A 21,713-nucleotide genomic window follows, 5' to 3' on the forward strand; every position below is an offset into this window, starting at 1 on the left:
CTCTCTCTCTCTCCGTCTCCCTCTTTCTCTCCCTCCGTCTCCCTCCATCTCTCCCTCCGTCTCCCTCTTTCTCTCCCTCCGTCTCCCTCTTTCTCTCCCTCCGTCTCCCTCTTTCTCTCCCTCCGTCTCCCTCTTTCTCTTCCTCCGTCTCCCTCTTTCTCTCCCTCCGTCTCCCTCTTTCTCTCTCTCCGTCTCCCTCTTTCTCTCTCTCCGTCTCCCTCTTTCTCTCTCTCCGTCTCCCTCTTTCTCTCCCTCCGTCTCCCTCTTTCTCTCCCTCCGTCTCCTCTTTCTCTCTCTCCGTCTCCCTCTTTCTCTCTCTCCGTCTCCCTCTTTCTCTCCCTCCATCTCCCTCTTTCTCTCCCTCCGTCTCCCTCTTTCTCTCCCTCTGTCTCCCTCTTTCTCTCCCTCCGTCTCCCTCCGTCTCCCTCTTTCTCTCCCTCCGTCTCCCTCTTTCTCTCCCTCCGTCTCCCTCCGTCTCCATCTTTCTCTCCCTCCGTCTCCCTCTCTGTTCCTCCGTCTCCCTCTTTCTCTCCCTCCGTCTCCCTCTCTCTCTCTCTCCGTCTCCCTCTTTCTCTCCCTCCGTCTCCCTCCATCTCTCCCTCCGTCTCCATCTTTCTCTCCCTCCGTCTCCCTCTTTCTCTCCCTCCGTCTCCCTCCATCTCTCCCTCCGTCTCCCTCTTTCTCTCCCTCCGTCTCCCTCTTTCTCTCTCTCCGTCTCCCTCTTTCTCTCCCTCCGTCTCCCTCTTTCTCTTCCTCCGTCTCCCTCTTTCTCTCCCTCCGTCTCCCTCTTTCTCTCCCTCCGTCTCCCTCTTTCTCTTCCTCCGTCTCCCTCTTTCTCTTCCTCCGTCTCCCTCTTTCTCTCCCTCCGTCTCCCTCTTTCTCTCCCTCCGTCTCCATCTTTCTCTCGCTCCGTCTCCCTCTTTCTCTCCCTCCGTCTCCCTCTTTCTCTCCCTCCGTCTCCCTCTTTCTCTCCCTCCGTCTCCATCTTTCTCTCGCTCCGTCTCCCTCTTTCTCTCTCTCCGTCTCCCTCTTTCTCTCCCTCCGTCTCCCTCTTTCTCTCCCTCCGTCTCCATCTTTCTCTCTCTCCATCTCCCTCTTTCTCTCCCTCCGTCTCCATCTTTCTCTCCCTCCGTCTCCCTCTTTCTCTCCCTCCGTCTCCCTCTTTCTCTCTCTCCGTCTCCCTCTTTCTCTCCCTCCGTCTCCCTCTTTCTCTCCCTCCGTCTCCATCTTTCTCTCCCTCCGTCTCCCTCTTTCTCTCTCTCCGTCTCCCTCTTTCTCTCCCTCCGTCTCCCTCTTTCTCTCCCTCCGTCTCCCTCTTTCTCTCCCTCCGTCTCCCTCTTTCTCTCCCTCCGTCTCCCTCTTTCTCTCTCCGTCTCCCTCTTTCTCTCTCTCCGTCTCCCTCTTTCTCTCCCTCCGTCTCCCTCTTTCTCTCCCTCCGTCTCCATCTTTCTCTCCCTCCGTCTCCCTCTTTCTCTCCCTCCGTCTCCCTCTTTCTCTCTCTCCGTCTCCCTCTTTCTCTCCCTCCGTCTCCCTCTTTCTCTCCCTCCGTCTCCCTCTTTCTCTCTCTCCGTCTCCCTCTTTCTCTCCCTCCGTCTCCCTCTTTCTCTCCCTCCGTCTCCCTCTTTCTCTCTCCGTCTCCCTCTTTCTCTCTCTCCATCTCCCTCTTTCTCTCCCTCCGTCTCCCTCTTTCTCTCCCTCCGTCTCCATCTTTCTCTCCCTCCGTCTCCCTCTTTCTCTCTCCGTCTCCATCTTTCTCTCCCTCCGTCTCCCTCTTTCTCTCTCTCCGTCTCCCTCTTTCTCTCCCTCCGTCTCCCTCTTTCTCTCCCTCCGTCTCCCTCTTTCTCTCTCTCCGTCTCCATCTTTCTCTCCCTCCGTCTCCCTCTTTCTCTCTCTCCGTCTCCCTCTTTCTCTCCCTCCTTCTCCCTCTTTCTCTCCCTCCGTCTCCCTCTTTCTCTCCCTCCGTCTCCCTCTTTCTCTCCCTCCGTCTCCCTCTTTCTCTCCCTCCTTCTCCCTCTTTCTCTCCCTCCGTCTCCCTCTTTCTCTCTCTCCGTCTCCCTCTTTCTCTCTCTCCGTCTCCCTCTTTCTCTCTCTCCGTCTCCCTCTTTCTCTCCCTCAGTCTCCCTCTTTCTCTCCATCTCCCTCTTTCTCTTCCTTCTTTTCATAAATATGGGTTGTATTTACAATGGTGTTTGTTCTTCACTGGTTGCCCTTTTCTTGTGGCAACAGGTCACATGTTGCTGCTGTGATGTCACACTGTGTTATTTCACCCAGTAGATATTCCCTCTCTCTCCCTCCTACAGTAAAGTTCCATCGTTCGTCAGAATGCTAGCTCCAGCATCGGCCCTTAACATCCATGAGAAGGCCTGGAACGCATACCCCTACTGTCGCACAGGTATCACACACACACACGCATTGACAGGTTCACACGCATGCAGGCACACAGACACATGACATTTCATGCAATGATGGAGGTTTTGAAATGAGTTGATTACATTACAGGATCTAACATTAATATGGCCTATATATTTAATTACATTAATATGACCTATATATTTAATTACATTAATATGACCTATATATTTAATTACATTAATATGACCTAAATATTTAATTACATTAATATGACCTATATATTTAATTACATTAATATGACCTATATATTTAATTACATTAATATGACCTATATATTTAATTACATTAATATGACCTAAATATTTAATTACATTAATATGACCTAAATATTTAATTACATTAATATGACCTATATATTTAATTACATTAATATGACCTAAATATTTAATTACATTAATATGACCTATATATTTAATTACATTAATATGACCTACATATTTAATTACATTAATATGACCTATATATTTAATTACATTAATATGACCTAAATATTTAATTACATTAATATGACCTAAATATTTAATTACATTAATATGACCTATATATTTAATTACATTAATATGATCTAAATATTGAATTACATTAATATGACCTAAATATTTAATTACATTAATATGACCTATATATTTAATTACATTAATATGATCTAAATATTTCATTGCAGTACTGGATCTAACAAATGTCTTTGTTCTTACAGATGCTGGGAGTTGAGAATTCTCTTTCTCGTTATATTTTAATTTCTATTTAAGTGCTTTATTGGCATAAGAAACATATGTTTACACTGCCCAAGCAAGTGAAATAGATAGTAAACAAAAGTAAATTAACAATAAAGTAAATTAACAGTAAACATTACACTCACCTAAGTTCCAAAGGAATAATGACATTTCAAATGTCATTATGTTTATATACAGTTTTGTAACAAATTTAAATAGTTAAAGTACAAAACTGGAAAATCAACATAAATATGGATTGTATTTACATTGGCGTTTGTTCTTCACTGGTTGACCTTTTCTTGGAGGTTGGCAGGAGGTTAGGAAGTGCAGCTCAGTTTCCTCCTCATTTTGTGGGCAGTGAGCACGTAGCCTGTCTTCTCCTGAGAGCCATGTCTGCCTACGGCGGCCTTTCTCAATAGCAAGGCTATGCTCACTGAGTCTGTACATAGTCAAAGCTTTCCTTATTTTTGTGTCAGTCACAGTGGTCAGGTATTCTGCCGCTGTGTACTCTCTGTTTAGGGCAAAATAGCATTCTAGTTTACTCTGTTTTTTTGTGTCCAATGTGTCCAATGTGTCAAGTAATTATATTTTTGTTTTCTCATGATTTGGTTGGGTCTAATTGTGTTGCTGTCCTGGGTCTCTGTGGGTTGTGTTTGTGAACAGAGCCCCAGGACCAGCTTGCTTAGGGGTCTCTTCTCCAGGTTCATCTCTCTGTAGGTGATTGCTTTGTTATGGAATGTTTGGGAATCACTTCCTTTTAGGTGGTTGTAGAATTTAACAGCTCTTTTTTGGATTTTGATCATCTCTGTCTATATATGTTTCTCTGTCCTCTCTGCTCTCTCTCTGTTCTCTCTCGCTCTCTCTGTTCTCTCTCTATCGCTGTCTCCCTCTATCTCTCTGCTCTCTCTCTGTTCTCTTTCTCTCGCTGTCTCTCTCCTTTCTCTGCTCTCTCTCCTCTCTCTGCTCTCTCTCCTCTCTCTGCTCTCTCTCTCTCTCTGCTCTCTCTCTCTGCTCTCTCTTTTCCATCTCTCCTGCTTCGGCCCTTCTCTGCCTTTGGCCCCGCAGTTATCACTGTAAGTACACCTTACACTTTAGACACACACACACACACACACAGTAGAGCAGCATCCTATCAGACAGACAGACAGACAGACTGTAAAGCAGCATCATATCAGACAGACAGACAGACAGACAGACTGTAAAGCAGCATCATATCAGACAGACAGACAGACTGTAAAGCAGCATCATATCAGACAGACAGACAGACAGACAGACAGACAGACTGTAAAGCAGCATCATATCAGACAGACAGACAGACAGACTGTAAAGCAGCATCATAACAGACAGACAGACAGACAAAAAAGCAGCATCATATCAGACAGACAGACAGACAGACAGACAGACAGACAGACAGACAGACAGACAGACTGTAAAGCAGAATCATATCAGACAGACAGACAGACTGTAAAGCAGCATCATATCAGACAGACAGACAGACAGACAGACAGACAGACAGACAGACAGACTGTAAAGCAGCATCATATCAGACAGACAGACAGACAGACAGACAGACTCAGACTGTAAAGCAGAATCATATCAGACAGACAGACAGACTGTAAAGCAGCATCATATCAGACAGACAGACAGACAGACAGACAGACAGACAGACAGACAGACAGACAGACTGTAAAGCGGCATAGTATTTATTTATTACATTTTTATTTCACCTTTATTTAACCAGGTAGGCCAGTTGAGAGCAAGTTCTCATTTACAACTGCAACTTGGCCAAGATAAAGCAAAGCAGTGTGACACAAACAACAACACATGGAATAAACAAACGTACAGTCAATTACACAATAGAAAATCTATATACAGTGTGTGCAAATGTAGTAAGAGTAGGGAGGTAGGCAATAAATAGGCAATAGAGGCAAAATAATTACAATTTAGCATTAACACTGAAGTGATAGATGTGCAGATGATGATGTGCCAGTAGGGATACTGGGGTGCAAAAGAGCAAAAATAAACAATATGGGGATGAAGTAGTTGCATGTGTGCTATTTACAGATTGGCTGTGTACAGGCTCTGACAGCCGATGCTTAAAGTTAGTGAGGGAGATATGAGTCTCCAGCTTCAGTGATTTTTGCAATTCGTTCCAGGCATTGGCAGCAGAGAACTGTAAGGAAAGGCGGCCAAAGGATGTGTTGGCTTTGTGGATGACCAGTGAGATATACCTGCTGAAGCGCGTGCTATGGGTGGGTGCTGCTATGGTGACCAGTGAGCTGAGATAAGGCGGGGCTTTACCTAGCAAAGACTTATAGATGACCTGGAGCCAGTGGGTTTGGCAACGAATATGAAGCGAGGGCCAGCCAACGAGGGCATACAGGTCGCAGTGGTGGGTAGTATATGGGGCTTTGGTGACAAAACGGATGGCACTGTGATAGACTACATCCAGTTTGCTGAGTAGAGTGTTGGAGGCTATTTTGTAAATGACATTGCCGAAGTCAAGGATCGGTAGGATAGTCAGTTTTACAAGGGTATGTTTAGTAGCATGAGTGAAGGAGGCTTTGTTGTGAAATAGGAAGCCAATTCTAGATTTAATTTTGGATTGGAGATGCTTAATGTGAGTCTGGAAGGAGAGTTTACAGTCTAACCAGAAACCTAGGTAAGTCAGAACCGTCCAGAGTAGTGATGTTGGCAGGTGCAGGCAGCGATCGGTTGAAAAGCATGCATTTAGTTTTACTTGCATTTAAGAGCAGTTGGAGGCCATGTAAGGAGTGTTGTATGGCATTGAAGCTCGATTGGAGGTTTGTTAACACAATGTCCAAAGAAGGGCCAGAAGTATACACAATGGTGTCGACTGCGTACAGGTGGATCAGAGACTCACCAGCAGCAAGAGCGACATCATTGATATATATACAGAAAAAAGAGAAAAAGAGTCGGCCCGAGAACTGAACCCTGTGGAGACTGCCAGAGGTCCGGACAACAGGCCCTCCGATTTGACACACTGAACTCTGTCTGAGAAGTAGTTGGTGAACCAGGCGAGGCAGTCATTAGAGAAACCAAGGCTGTTGAGTCTGCCAATAAGAATGCGGTGGTTGACATGATATCGTTTAGGACCTTGAGTGTGGCTGAGATGCACCCATGACCAGCTCGGAAACCAGATTGCATAAAGGAGAAGGTACGGTGGGATTTGAAATGGTGGGTGATCTGTCTGTTAACTTGGCTTTTGACGACCTTAGAAAGGCAGTGTAGGATAGATATAGGTCTGTAACAGTTTGGGTCTAGAGTGTCTCCCCCTTTGAAGAGGGGGATGACTGCGGCAGCCTTCCAATATTTAGGGATCTCAGACGATACGAAAAGGAGGTTGAATAGGCTAGTAATAGGGGTTGCAACAATTGCGGCAGATAACTGTAGAACATTTTAGAAGGAGAGGGTCCAGATTGTCTAGCCCAGCTGATTTGTAGGGGCCCAGATTTTGCAGCTCTTTCAGAACATCAGCTATCTGGATTTGGGTGAAGGAGAAGCGGGGGGGCTTTGGCAAGTTATTGTGGGGGGTGCAGAGCTGTTGGCCGGGGTAGGGGTAGCCAGGTGGAAAGCATGGCCAGCCGTAGAAAAATGCTTATTGAAATTCTCGATTATCGTAGATTCATCGGTGGTGACAGTGTTTCCTAGTGCAGTGGGCAGCTGGGAGGAGGTGCTCTTCTTCTCCATGGACTTTTCTGTGTCCCAGAACATTGGGGAATTTGTGCTACAGGATGCAAATGCAAAAACAAGATGCAAAAAAAGCTAGCCTTTGCTTTCCTAACTGACTGTGTATAATGGTTCCAACCTTCCCTGAAAAGTTGCATATTGCGGGGGCTATTCGATGCTAGTGCAGTACGCCACAGGATGTTTTTGTGCTGGTCAAGGGCAGTCAGGTCTGGAGTGAACCAAGGGCTATAATTTGTTCTTAGTTCTATTTTTTGAATGGGGCATGCTTATTTAAGATGGTGAGGAAATTACTTTTAAAGAAAAAACTGGAATCCTCTACTGACGGGATGAGGTCCATATCCTTCCAGGATACCTGGGCCAGGTCGATTGGAAAAGCCTTCTCGCTGAAGTGTTTTAGGGAGCGCTTGACTGTGATGAGGGGTGGTCGTTTGACCGCTGACCCATTACGGATGCAGGCAATGAGGCAGTGATCGCTGAGATCTTGATTGAAAACAGCAGAGGTGTATTTAGAGGGCAAGTTGGTCAGGATGATATCTAAGAGGGTGCCCGTGTTTAGATTTAGGTTTGTACCTGGTAGGTTCCTTGATAAATTGTGTGAGATTGAGGGCATCTAGCTTGGATTGTAGATCGGCCGGGGTGTTAAGCATGTCCCAGTTTAAGTCACCTAACAGAACAAACTCTGAAGATAGATGGGGGGCGATCAATTCACAAATGGTGTCCAGGGCACAGCTGGGGGCTGAGGGGGGTCTATAACAAGCGGAAACAGTGAGAGACTTATTTCTGGAAAGGTGAATCTTTGAAAGTAGAAGCTCGACAGTGGACAGTCAAGTTCTTCAGTCAAGTTCTTCCACACCTATTTCTGTATGGGTCTCGCTTTGTGCGCTGGTTTGTTGGCAGTTCCTGAAACAGGAAAGGTGAAACTGCTGAAACTGCTGCCACAATGTTGGAAGCATAGAATTGTCAAGAATGTCATTATATGCTGTAGCGTTAATATTTACCTTCACTGGAACTAAGGGGCCTAGCCCCAAACATGAAAAACAGCCCCAGACCATTATTCCTCATCCACCAAACTTTACAGTTGGCACTATGCGTTGGGGAAGGTAGCGTTCTCCTTGCATCCGCCAAACATAGATTAGTCTGTCGGACTGCCACATGGTGAAACGTGATTCATCATTCCAGAGAACGCGTTTCCACTGCTCCAGAGTCCAATGTCGGAAGGGCTTTACACCACTCCAGCCGACGGCAGGGTAGCCTAGTGGTTAGAGCGTTGGACTAGTTGGACTAGTAACCGGAAGGTTGCAAGTTCAAACCCCTGAGCTGACAAGGTACAAATCTGTCGTTCTGCCCAGTTAACCCACTGTTCCTAGGCAGTCATTGAAAATAAGAATTTGTTCTTAACTGACTTGTTAAATGGTTAAATAAAAAATAAAAATAAAAAAAAGAGTTGGTTAAGAATAAAAAAATCCCAGGACAAATTAGCTAATTCAGACAAATTAACAGTTGCACTGGTTAGTTTAAGCTTTTTCTTGAGTGTAAATTAGATATTTCTGTATTTTATTTTCAATACATAATAATGCAAACATTTCTAAAAAAACAGTGCATTCGGAAAGTATTCAGACCCCTTGACTTTTTCCACATTTTGTTACGTTACAACTTTATTCTAGAATGGATTAAACATTTTTTGTTTTATCATTATTCTACACACAATACCCCAAAACAGATTTTTAGAATTTTTTGCAAATGTACAAACAATATCTCAGTACTTCTTTGAAGCACCTTTGGCAGAAATTACAGCCTTGAGTATTTTTGGGTATGACGCTACAAGCTTGACACACCTGTATTCGGGGAGTTTCTCCTGTTCTTCTCTGCAGATCCTCTCAAGCTCTGCCAGGTTGGATGGGGAGTGTCACTGCTATTTTCAGGTCTCTCCAGAGATGTTTGATTGGGTTCAAGTTTGGGCTCTGGCTGGGCCAATCCTGCATTGTCTTGGCTGTGTGCTTAGGGTCATTGTCCTGTTGCAAGGTGAACTTTCGCCCCAGTGAGATCTTGAGCGCTCTGCAGTAGGTTTCCATCAAGGATCTCTCTGTACTTTGCTCCATTCATCTTTCCCTCAGTCCTGACTAGTCTCCCAGACCCTGCCGCTGAAAAACATGCCAACAGCATGTTGCTGCCACCACCTTGCTTCACTGTAGGGATGGTGCCAGGTTTATTCCATTCAGGCCAAAGAGTTCAATCTTGGTTTCATCAGACCAGAGAATCTTGTTTCCTTTAGGTGCATTTTGGCAAACTCCAAGCGGGCTGTCATGTGCCTTTTACTGGTCACTCTAGCATACATGCCTGATTGGTGGAGTGCTGCAGAGATGGTTATCCTTCTGGAAGGTTCTCCCATCTCCACATATGAACTCTGGAGATCTGTCAAAGTGACCATTGGGTCCTTGGTCACCTCCCTGATCAAGGTTCTTCTCCCCCGATTGCTCAATTGGGCCGGTCGGCCAGTTCAAGGAAGAGTCTTGGTGGTTCCAAACTTCTTCCATTTAAGAATGATGGAGGCCACTGTGTTCTTGGGAACCTTCAATGCAGCAGTCATTTTTTGGGTCCCTTCTCCAGATCTGTGCCGACACAAACCTGTCTCGTAGCTCTACGGACAATTCCCTCGACTTCATGGCTTGGTGTTTTCTCTGACATGCACTGTCAGCTGTGGGACCTTATATAGACAGGTGTGTACCTTTCTAAATCATGTCAATCAGTTTAATTTACCACAGGTGGACTCCAATCAGGTTGTAGAAACATCTTGGAAACAGGAAGCACTTGAGCTCATTTACAGCATCTGCTGTTTGTTTTGGTTGTGTTTCAGATTATTTTGTGCCCAATATAAATTAATGGTAAATAATGTATTGGGCCGTTTTGGAGTCAATATTATTGTAAATTAGAATATCATATTTTTCTAAACACTATGTTAATGTGGATGCTACTATGATTATGGATAGTCCTGAAGGAATCGTGAATAATGATGAGTGAGAAAGTTAAACACACGAATATCATACCCCCCCCCCAAAATGCAAACCTCCCCTGTTATTGTAATGGTGAGATGTTAGCATGTCTTAGGGGTATGATATAACATGCTAATCTCCCCTATTATTGTAATGGTGAGAGGTTAGCATGTCTTGGGAGTATGATATAACATGCTAACCTCATCCAGGATGGTTACTGCTCTCTCTCTCCTGTAGAATGAGTTCATGAAAGATAACTTCCTGATCAAGATTGAGACGTGGCACAAACCTGATCTAGGACAGCAGGAAAACGTGAGTGTGTGTGTGTGTTGCTGCATGTGGTTCTGTAGCTGCGTGTGTGTGGTTCTTGCCTGCTTATACTGTAACCTTTGTGTGTGTGTGTGTGTGTGTGTGTGTGTGTGTGTATAACTGTACTATGTTCATACCTGTACAGGTCCATGGTCTGGATGCAGACACCTGGAAGAAGGTGGATGTTGTTCACATCGACATCGCAGACCGCAGTCAGGTGGATAGCAAGGTAAACAGTCACACACACCACAGTCAGGTGGATACCAAGGTAAACAGTCACACACACCACAGTCAGGTGGATACCAAGGTAAACAGTCACACACACACACACCACAGCCAGCTGGATACCAGGGTAAACAGTAAACAGTCACACACACACACACACACACCACAGCCAGGTGGATACCAAGGTAAACAGTCACACACACACACACCACAGCCAGCTGGATACCAGGGTAAACAGTCACACACACACACACACACACCACAGTCAGGTGGATACCAAGGTAAACAGTCAGACACACACCACAGTCAGCTGGATAGCAAGGTAAACAGTCACACACACACACACACACACACACACACACACACACACACACACACACACACACACACAGGTGGATACCAAGGTAAACAGTCAGACACACACCACAGCCAGCTGGATACCAGGGTAAACAGTCACACACACACCACAGTCAGCTGGATACCAGGGTAAACAGTCACACACACACACACCACAGCCAGCTGGATACCAGGGTAAACAGTCACACACACACACACCACAGCCAGCTGGATACCAGGGTAAACAGTCACACACACACCACAGTCAGCTGGATACCAAGGTAAACAGTCACACACACACCACAGCCAGCTGGATACCAGGGTAAACAGTCAGACACACACCACAGCCAGCTGGATACCAAGGTAAACAGTCACACACACAGTCACACACACACCACAGTCAGCTGGATACCAGGGTAAACAGTCACACACACAGTCACACACACACCACAGTCAGCTGGATACCAAGGTAAACAGTCACACACACACCACAGCCAGCTGGATACCAAGGTAAACAGTCACACACACACACCACAGCCAGCTGGATACCAAGGTAAACAGTCACACACACAGTCACACACACACCACAGCCAGATGGATACCAAGGTAAACAGTCAGACACACACCACAGCCAGCTGAATACCAAGGTAAACAGTCAGACACACACCACAGCCAGATGGATACCAAGGTAAACAGTCAGACACACACCACAGCCAGCTGAATACCAAGGTAAACAGTCAGACACACACCACAGCCAGATGGATACCAAGGTAAACAGTCAGACACACACCACAGCCAGATGGATACCAAGGTAAACAGTCAGACACACACCACAGCCAGCTGAATACCAAGGTAAACAGTCAGACACACACCACAGCCAGCTGGATACCAAGGTAAACAGTCAGACACACACCACAGCCAGCTGGATACCAAGGTAAACACTTTGTTAAGAAAACATTCTGACACTTGGTGTGTAGTGGCAAATCGGTTCAAATATGACACAACCAAGAACTTTGTGAAAATCAATATAGACTTTTAATACAACAGTATCATAAGCCGGAGCGGTCCGCGGAACACACACACTTTTTCAGAGCCCTCGCTCTGAGTTATACACCTACCATATAAGTCCCTCCCATATGCAAATTAAGTTACATCCCAATCCGTGCTTCCTGCTTGTTCAGCCCAATAACGCCCCCATCTGCTTTCCATTAGATCCTAATGGTGACAAGACCCTTGCTTTGACCCTTCACTCAGCTTAATGCGTTCTCCTGTTTGTGTGTTATCTAGGGTCAGCAGACTATGTGTCTCTTCTGTTTTTAGCATGCTCAGCTATACTAAAAATACTATACATTCCCCTTTCCTGTGGCCTGTGTTCATACCCTGTAATTAACTCCATGTGTCCCTTTTGGTGTCTTTCATCTCCTTTAGCTTTAGGGTGCCTAGCTGTTCTGGTCGCCTTCTCTTCATATGGTTGTCTAAGATCAAACAGACTTGTCTCCTGTGATGTGATTGATGTCTGTAATCCATCAATTGGTCCTTTGGCTGACCCCCTCCTTAGATAACCTCTGACCTTTGTATGTCCAGCTGCCCTAGGTGTTGCCCTCTCCCATGGCCCCACTCTGGCTTCCTGTCCTATACAATAGACAATGTACCTTACCAGAATGGCAAATGCATCCCTCTTTTATATAGGACAGTATATTTATCCATATATGTACCTAATTTCTCCCACAGGTGCTATATGGATTTAGCTTGGTATTGTTCGTTCCTTGGTTCAGTACATGATAAGCACTGAAGTTGAAATGATTGATTGTATACTACATTGACAAATATATATTAAGTATACAGTGGGGCAAAAAACTATTTAGTCAGCCACCAATTGTGCAAGTTCTCCCACTTAAAAAGATGAGAGAGGCCTGTAATTTTCATCATAGGTACACTTCAACTATGACAGACAAAATGAGAAACAAAATCCCGAAAATCACATTGTAGGATTTTAAATGAATTTATTTGCAAATTATGGTGGAAAATAAGTATTTGGTCAATAACAAAAGTTTCTCAATACTTTGTTATATACCCTTTGTTGGCAATGACAGATGTCCACCCCATGCTTCCCAGTAGGTATGGCGTTCTTTGGATGCAACTCAGCATTCTTTGTCCTCCAAACACGACGAGTTGAGTTTTTACCAAAAAGTTGTATTTTGGTTTCATCTGACCATATGACATTCTCCCAATCTTCTTCTGGATCATCCAAATGCTCTCTAGCAAACTTCAGACAGGCCTGGACATGTACTGGCTTAAGCAGGGGGACACGTCTGGCACTGCAGGATTTGAGTCCCTGGCGGCGTAGTGTGTTACTGATGGTAGGCTTTGTTACTTTGGTCCCAGCTCTCTGCAGGTCATTCACTAGGTCCCCCCGTGTGGTTCTGGGATTTTTGCTCACCGTTCTTGTGATAATTTTGACCCCACGGGGTGAGATCTTGCATGGATCCCCAGATCGAGGGAGATTATCAGTGGTCTTGTATGTCTTCCATTTCCTAATAATTGCTCCCACAGTTGATTTCTTCTAACCAAGCTGCTTACCTATTGCAGTGCAGATTCAATCTTCCCAGCCTGGTGCAGGTCTACAATTTTGTTTCCGGTGTCCTTTGACAGCTCTTTGGTCTTGGCCATAGTGGAGTTTGGAGTGTGACTGTTTGAGGTTGTGGACAGGTGTCTTTTATACTGATAACAAGTTCAAACAGGTGCCATTAATACAGGTAACGAGTGGAGGACAGAGGAGCCTCTTAAAGAAGAAGTTACAGGTCTGTGAGAGCCAGAAATCTTGCTTGTTTGTAGGTGACCAAATACTTATTTTCCACCATAATTTGCAAATAAATTCATAAAAAATCCTACAATGTGATTTTCTGGACTTTTTTTTCAAATTTTGTCTGTCATAGTTGAAGTGTACCTATGATGAAAATTACAGGCCTCTCATCTTTTTAACTGGGAGAACTTGCACAATTGGTGGCCCACTGTATATTGTAGCAAACAGCAGGGCAGGGAAGCAAACCCTGGTCGCTGCCCTGAGAGGTACATTTCATTTTTATTTTATTTTACTAGGCAATTCAGTTAAGAATACATTCTTATTTTCAATGACAGCCTAGAAACAGTGGGTTAACTGCCTTGTTCAGGGGCAGAACAACAGATTTTTACCTTGTCAGCTCAGGGATTCAATCTAGCAACCTTTCGGTTACTAGTCTAACGCTCTAACCACTAGGCTACCTGCTGGTTACTGGCCCAACACTCTAACCACTAGGCTACCTGCTGGTTACTGGCTCAGCGCTCTAACCACTAGACTACCTGCTGGTTACTGGCCCAACGCTCTAACCACTAGGCTACCTGCTGGCTTCTAACCCAACGCTCTAACCACTATGCTACCTGCTGGCTTCTAGCCCAACGCTCTAACCACTAGGCTACCTGCTGGCTACTAGCCCAACGCTCTGACCACTAGGCTACCTGCTGGCTACTGGCCCAACGCTCCGACCACTATGCTACCTGCTGGTTACTGACCCAACGCTGCCGCCTCTACACTCTAACCACTAGGCTACCTGCTGGTTACTGGTCCTCTACACTCTAACCACTAGAGTACCTGCTGGTTACTGGTCCTCTACACTCTAACCACTAGACTACCTGCCGCCCCTACACTCTAACCACTAGACTACGGTGCCTCCCCCAATACCCTATGCATCACATCAATGGGGTAAACCAGCCTTCCAGTCCCACCCATTTGACAGGAATTGTAACATGTCTCATATAGAGGATAGCTACAGTATATACCCAAACACATTATCACATGGCTCATATATAGAGGATAGCTACAGTATATACCCAAACACATTATCACATGGCTCATATATAGAGGATAGCTACAGTATTTACCCAAACACATTATCACATGGCTCATATATAGAGGATAGCTACAGTATTTACCCAAACACATTATCACATGGCTCATATATAGAGGATAGCTACAGTATATACCCAAACACATTATCACATGGCTCATATATAGAGGATAGCTACAGTATTTACCCAAACACATTATCACATGGCTCATATATAGAGGATAGCTACAGTATATACCCAAACACATTATCACATGGCTCATATATAGAGGATAGCTACAGTATTTACCCAAACACATTATCACATGGCTCATATATAGAGGATAGCTACAGTATATACCCAAACACATTATCACATGTCTCATATATAGAGGATAGCTACAGTATATACCCAACCTTATCACATGGCTCATCGAGCTGTCCACTCAACAACAAAACACTTTACACTTGAACTTCTTGCTGAGTTGTCATAATGCTTCATCAAATGCACATTACACCAGGGGTGTTGGTAGACACAATGTAAGTAACCTAATTTATGTCCCTCTAACTGCCCCGAATACCTCTGTTGATCAGTAATCATGTGTCTATGAACCAGATGTATACTGTTAGCACTGAGGCGCTGTGCCCTAGTAGGAAGACTACTGTTAGCACTGAGGCTAACTGCCCTAGTAGGAAGTCCACTGTTAACACTGAGGTGGTGTATCCTAGTAGGAAGACCACTGTTAACACTGAGGAGGTGTGTCCTAGTAGGAAGACCACTGTTAACACTGAGGTGGTGTGTCCTAGTAGGAAGACCACTGTTAACACTGAGGTGGTGTGTCCTAGTAGGAAGACCACTGAGGTGGTGTGTCCCAGTAGGAAGACCACTGTTAACACTGAGGTGGTGTGTCCCAGTAGGAAGACCACTGTTAACACTGAGGTGGTGTGTCCTAGTAGGAAGACCACTGAGGTGGTGTGTCCCAGTAGGAAGACCACTGTTAACACTGAGGTGGTGTGTCCTAGTAGGAAGACCACTGTTAACACTGAGGTGGTGTGTCCTAGTAGGAAGACCACTGAGGTGGTGTGTCCCAGTAGGAAGACCACTGTTAACACTGAGGTGGTGTGTCCCAGTAGGAAGACCACTGTTAACACTGAGGTGGTGTGTCCTAGTAGGAAGACCACTGTTAACACTGAGGTGTTGTGTCCTAGTAGGAAGACCACTGTTAACACTGAGGTGGTGTGTCCTAGTTGGAAGTTCACTGTGGGGTTAATAACATGAGCATGTCTACCTCCGCCAAGCTTCCCAGTAAAGCAAGAAAAACAATCAAGTATGTCAGAAAAGTGTTACAAATAGCCCAGGTTAAAATATGTAGCTTCAGAAACAAGGTTCATGAAATCAATAATAATAATACGTTTTGTAGTGATTCATATGTTGAAGATGTAAATAATATTTGTTGGTCTGTGGTGTGTAGTGAGGAGCAATCAGACTCTGCTGGTCTGTGGTGTGTAATGAGGAGCAACCAGACGCTGCTGGTCTGTGGTGTGTAATGAGGAGCAACCAGACGCTGCTGGTCTGTGGTGATATGGTTTATAGTAGAGATGAAATGGTAATCATATCACGATTATTGTGACCAAAATTATCACGGTTATCAGTATTATCAGTATCAGTATTATCAGTATCTGGTCTAACATCCTGTATGTCCGTTCTCTCCTTCATATAGAAACAAGGTGCTGCTGGTCTAACATCCTGTATGTTCTCTCCTTCATATAGAAACAAGGTGCTGCTGGTCTAACATCCTGTATGTCCGTTCTCTCCTTCATATAGAAACAAGGTGCTGCTGGTCTAACATCCTGTCTGTCTGTTCTCTCCTTCATATAGAAACAAGGTGCTGCTGGTCTAACATCCTGTATGTTCTCTCCTTCATATAGAAACAAGGTGCTGCTGGTCTAACATCCTGTATGTCCGTTCTCTCCTTCATATAGAAACAAGGTGCTGCTGGTCTATCATCCTGTATGTCCGTTCTCTCCTTCATATAGAAACAAGGTGCTGCTGGTCTAACATCCTGTATGTTCTCTCCTTCATATAGAAACAAGGTGCTGCTGGTCTATCATCCTGTATGTCCGTTCTCTCCTTCATATAGAAACAAGGTGCTGCTGGTCTAACATCCTGTATGTTCTCTCCTTCATATAGAAACAAGGTGCTGCTGGTCTATCATCCTGTATGTCCGTTCTCTCCTTCATATAGAAACAAGGTGCTGCTGGTCTAACATCCTGTATGTCCGTTCTCTCCTTCATATAGAAACAAGGTGCTGCTGGTCTAACATCCTGTATGTTCTCTCCTTCATATAGAAACAAGGTGCTGCTGGTCTAACATCCTGTATGTTCTCTCCTTCATATAGAAACAAGGTGCTGCTGGTCTAACATCCTGTATGTTCTCTCCTTCATATAGAAACAAGGTGCTGCTGGTCTAACATCCTGTATGTCTGTTCTCTCCTTCATATAGAAACAAGGTGCTGCTGGTCTAACATCCTGTATGTTCTCTCCTTCATATAGAAACAAGGTGCTGCCGGTCTAACATCCTGTATGTCCGTTCTCTCCTTCATATAGGAACAAGGTGCTGCTGGTCTAACATCCTGTATGTCCGTTCTCTCCTTCATATAGAAACAAGGTGCTGCTGGTCTAACATCCTGTATGTCCGTTCTCTCCTTCATATAGAAACAAGGTGCTGCTGGTCTAACATCCTGTATGTTCTCTCCTTCACAAAGGAACAAGGTGCTGCCGGTCTAACATCCTGTATGTTCTCTCCTTCATATAGAAACAAGGTGCTGCTGGTCTAACATCCTGTATGTCCGTTCTCTCCTTCATATAGAAACAAGGTGCTGCTGGTCTAACATCCTGTATGTCCGTTCTCTCCTTCATATAGAAACAAGGTGCTGCTGGTCTAACATCCTGTATGTCTGTTCTCTCCTTTATATAAAAACAAGGTGCTGCTGGTCTAACATCCTGTATGTCCGTTCTCTCCTTCATATAGAAACAAGGTGCTGCCGGTCTAACATCCTGTATGTTCTCTCCTTCATATAGAAACAAGGTGCTGCTGGTCTAACATCCTGTATGTTCTCTCCTTCATATAGAAACAAGGTGCTGCTGGTCTAACATCCTGTATGTATGCATCTTTGTTCACTTGAGATTGAAATGTAAAAATGTCAGCATATTTACTTTGTCCAGTTTAAGTAGTGATCTGCGAGGGGCACTGAACACTCTCTCTGATGGCACTCTGGTTGCTGGGATGCACAAAATCTGCCTAGCAACCCTGGCCAGGTGAGGCATCTCTGATGCAGGGCCACTCCACCACACCTTCTGCTGGAATGGGAGGCAGAGACAGGTAGACCTTGATCTCTTCTTTAACTCTGTCTTCTGGGGTGGTCGGAATCTGACCCTGTTTACCTCAGCAACCCAGCCAGGCCTTTCCCCTCCGATGCCGCTGTGGGGGTGTTGGTGCTGCTGGTGCTTTGTGGTTCTTCCCTGACTTGTGCAGCTGTCAGCTTCAAGGCCTCCTGGACACAGCTGTCAGCTTCAAGGCCTCCTGGACACAGCTGTCAGCTTCAAGGCCTCCTGGACACAGCTGTCAGCTTCAAGGCCTCCTGGACACTTCTGCTAGCTTCAAGGCCTCCTGGACACAGCTGTCAGCTTCAAGGCCTCCTGGACACAGCTGTCAGCTTCAAGGCCTCCTGGACACAGCTGCCAGCTTCAAGGCCTCCTGGACACAGCTGCCAGCTTCAAGGCCTCCTGGACACAGCTGCCAGATTCAAGGCCTCCTGGACACAGCTGTCAGCTTCAAGGCCTCCTGGACACAGCTGTCAGCTTCAAGGCCTCCTGGACACAGCTGTCAGCTTCAAGGCCTCCTGGACACAGCTGCCAGCTTCAAGGCCTCCTGGACACAGCTGCCAGCTTCAAGGCCTCCTGGACACAGCTGCCAGATTCAAGGCCTCCTGGACACAGCTGTCAGCTTCAAGGCCTCCTGGACACAGCTGTCAGCTTCAAGGCCTCCTGGACACAGCTGTCAGCTTCAAGGCCTCCTGGACACAGCTGCCAGCTTCAAGGCCTCCTGGACACAGCTGCCAGCTTCAAGGCCTCCTGGACACAGCTGCCAGATTCAAGGCCTCCTGGACACAGCTGTCAGCTTCAAGGCCTCCTGGACACAGCTGTCAGCTTCAAGGCCTCCTGGACACAGCAGTCAGTGTCAACTTTTGCAGCCTCAGGCTCATCTAAAGAGCTCCTTTTGAAGCAAGGGGTCAATGAAACAAGCCATGTGCATGACTCTCTTTGCCTTCTCTGTGAATCCGTTGTTAAGGTCTTCTCTCATTACAGAGCTGAGTGATCTTCTGGGAAGAACTGTGTTTCCAGGCAGTTTGATTCCAGTAGCCAGTCTGGGGTGAGGTAATGGATAGTGAAGGACTGTGTTTCCAGGCAGTTTGATTCCAGTAGCCAGTCTGGGGTGAGGTAATGGATAGTGAAGAACTGTGTTTCCAGGCAGTTTGATTCCTGTTCCAGTCTGGGGTGAGGTAATGGATAGTGAAGAACTGTGTTTTCAGGCAGTTTGATTCCAGTAGCCAGTCTGGGGTGAGGTAATGGATAGTGAAGGACTGTGTTTCCAGGCTGTTTGATTCCTGTTCCAGTCTGGGGTGAGGTAATGGATAGTGAAGAACTGTGTTTTCAGGCAGTTTGATTCCAGTAGCCAGTCTGGGGTGAGGTAATGGATAGTGAAGGACTGTGTTTCCAGGCTGTTTGATTCCTGTTCCAGTCTGGGGTGAGGTAATGGATAGTGAAGAACTGTGTTTTCAGGCAGTTTGATTCCTGTTCCAGTCTGGGGTGAGGTAATGGATAGTGAAGAACTGTGTTTCCAGGCAGTTTGATTCCTGTTCCAGTCTGGGGTGAGGTAATGGATAGTGAAGACCTGTGTTTCCAGGCAGTTTGATTCCTGTTGCCAGTCTGGGGTGAGGTAATGGATAGTGAAGCTGATGTATGGTTGAACCGCCCCCTGCTTTCGCTGGTCCAGAGGTCAGTAGTTGCAGCAAAACCATGTGCCTTGAGCCAAACCTTTTCCAGCATCAACTTTAACCTGGTTGTACAGGGGATTTCAGTTTTGGAAAATAATGTTTGTGATGTCACTTTGCAACCTTCATCAGACTCAGAAAGCCAGGCCTCTCAACAATATGACATGGCATCATGTCCTTTGCAACCTTCATCAGCCTCAGAAAGCCAAGCCTCTCAACAATATGACATGGCATCATGTCCTTTGCAACCTTCATCAGCCTCAGAAAGCCAAGCCTCTCAACAATATGACATGGCATCATGTCCTTTGCAACCTTCATCAGACTCAGAAAGCCAAGCCTCTCAACAATATGACATGGCATCATGTCCTTTGCAACCTTCATCAGACTCAGAAAGCCAGGCCTCTCAACAATATGACATGGCATCATGTCCTTTGCAACCTTCATCAGACTCAGAAAGCCAAGCCTCTCAACAATATGACATGGCATCATGTCCTTTGCAACCTTCATCAGACTCAGAAAGCCAAGCCTCTCAACAATATGACATGGCATCATGTCCTTTGCAACCTTCATCAGACTCAGAAAGCCAAGCCTCTCAACAATATGACATGGCATCATGTCCTTTGCAATGTAATATGAAAGGGCTGCAGTCAGGTCTTGATCATGTTTTGATGTGGGTGCATAAGCAGCCTGCCTTTTTAAATGCTGGAGTGTCTGTGTCACTGGGTTTGCCTGCTGCACACCCACTCTGTAAACAAAGGAATAGAACATGTATTATTATTGTTATTTACACACACACACACACACACACACACACACACACACACTGTAAACAAAGGAATAGAACATGTATTATTATTGTTATTTACACTTTTATTGTTATTTACACACACACACACACACACACACACACACACACTCTTCTGTGTTGCATTTGAGAATATGCAATGACCCCATGCACAATTTACATAAATACAAATGAGTGATAGTAATTGCAATGAGCCCAACAATTGACAAATATAGGAGTCTGGTAGAGGAGTCTGGTAGAGGAGTCTGGTAGGGGAGTCTGGTAGGGGAGTCTGTAGTGTTTCTCCTGTTGGAACACTTTTACAACCAAGTCGACGACTGGCTGGTTTTAAATGAACAAAATATGTTGGTTGTGTGACTAAACTCCATAACGTGTTATCGTGTGTAATGTGTGAATAGAGTCTGCAGACACATGACCCATACAGCAGCAGAACAACGCATAGTGTTTTTACAGGAGTAGGTAACACTGAAAGCTTCAGTTTATATGATTGACAAGGTATTAGTAAGTTAGACAGACAAACATTTTCCCCCATTCCGAAGTCCCCACATCATGCATTGAGCTAAAAGTTAACTTAGCTTGCATTCGCTGTAAAGTAGTGGGTGGTGGTCACGAAGATGACTGAAGAGATGTGAAGTGTTGCCCCCTTTCGCAGTGATTTTATTTAGATGTTTTATTTATTTATGTTCTGCAGACAGGGAGACCATCTTCGATTTAAGTTTCTCTCAGCACTCTTGTAAAACCCAAAATACAACCACACTTCAGATTTGGTCCTCTTAGTGTTATGGTGAGTGAATGAGGACCCAAAAGCGAACTAACTTAAACAGAGCTTCTTTAATAACCAAACATAGGTAGGCTCAGATAGACCGGCAGATTCCGACAGGACAGGACAAGGTTACAGCAAACATGACGATAGTCTGGCTCAGGCATGAAACACAAACAAGAATCCGACAAGGACAGGAACAGAAACAGAGAGAGATATAGGGACCTAATCAGAGGGAAAAAGGGAACAGGTGGGAAACGGGGTGAATGGGTAGTTAGAGGAGACAAGGAACAGCTGGGAGAAAGCGGGGGAGAAAAGGTAACCTAACAACGACCAGCAGAGGGAGACAGGGTGAAGGGAAAGGACAGAGACAAGACACAACATGACAGTACCCCCCCACTCACCGAGCGCCTCCTGGCGCACTCGAGGAGGAAACCTGGCGGCAACGGAGGAAATCCTCGATCAGCGCACGGTCCAGCACGTCCCGAGAGGGAACCCAACTCCTCTCCTCAGGACCGTACCCCTCCCAATCGAC

The 21,713-nt window shown here is 45.5% G+C and overlaps 1 protein-coding gene across 2 annotated transcripts in view; it reads left to right on the forward strand.

The window, feature by feature from the left end:
* The window catches only part of LOC110534815 (phosphatidylinositol transfer protein alpha isoform), a 149,776-nt gene that overhangs the window by 20,733 nt on the left and 107,330 nt on the right, over nucleotides 1–21,713 (forward strand). For both annotated transcript variants that reach the window (XM_036989524.1, XM_036989525.1), the window contains exons 4-7: nucleotides 2,301–2,392; nucleotides 4,191–4,198; nucleotides 10,064–10,138; nucleotides 10,281–10,364. In XM_036989524.1, the coding sequence (XP_036845419.1) occupies nucleotides 2,301–2,392; nucleotides 4,191–4,198; nucleotides 10,064–10,138; nucleotides 10,281–10,364 (259 nt within the window). The remainder of the gene's footprint in view (nucleotides 1–2,300; nucleotides 2,393–4,190; nucleotides 4,199–10,063; nucleotides 10,139–10,280; nucleotides 10,365–21,713) is intronic.

The sequence above is a fragment of the Oncorhynchus mykiss genome, chromosome 10, assembly GCF_013265735.2.
Source record: "Oncorhynchus mykiss isolate Arlee chromosome 10, USDA_OmykA_1.1, whole genome shotgun sequence".
NCBI lineage: Eukaryota > Metazoa > Chordata > Actinopteri > Salmoniformes > Salmonidae > Oncorhynchus > Oncorhynchus mykiss.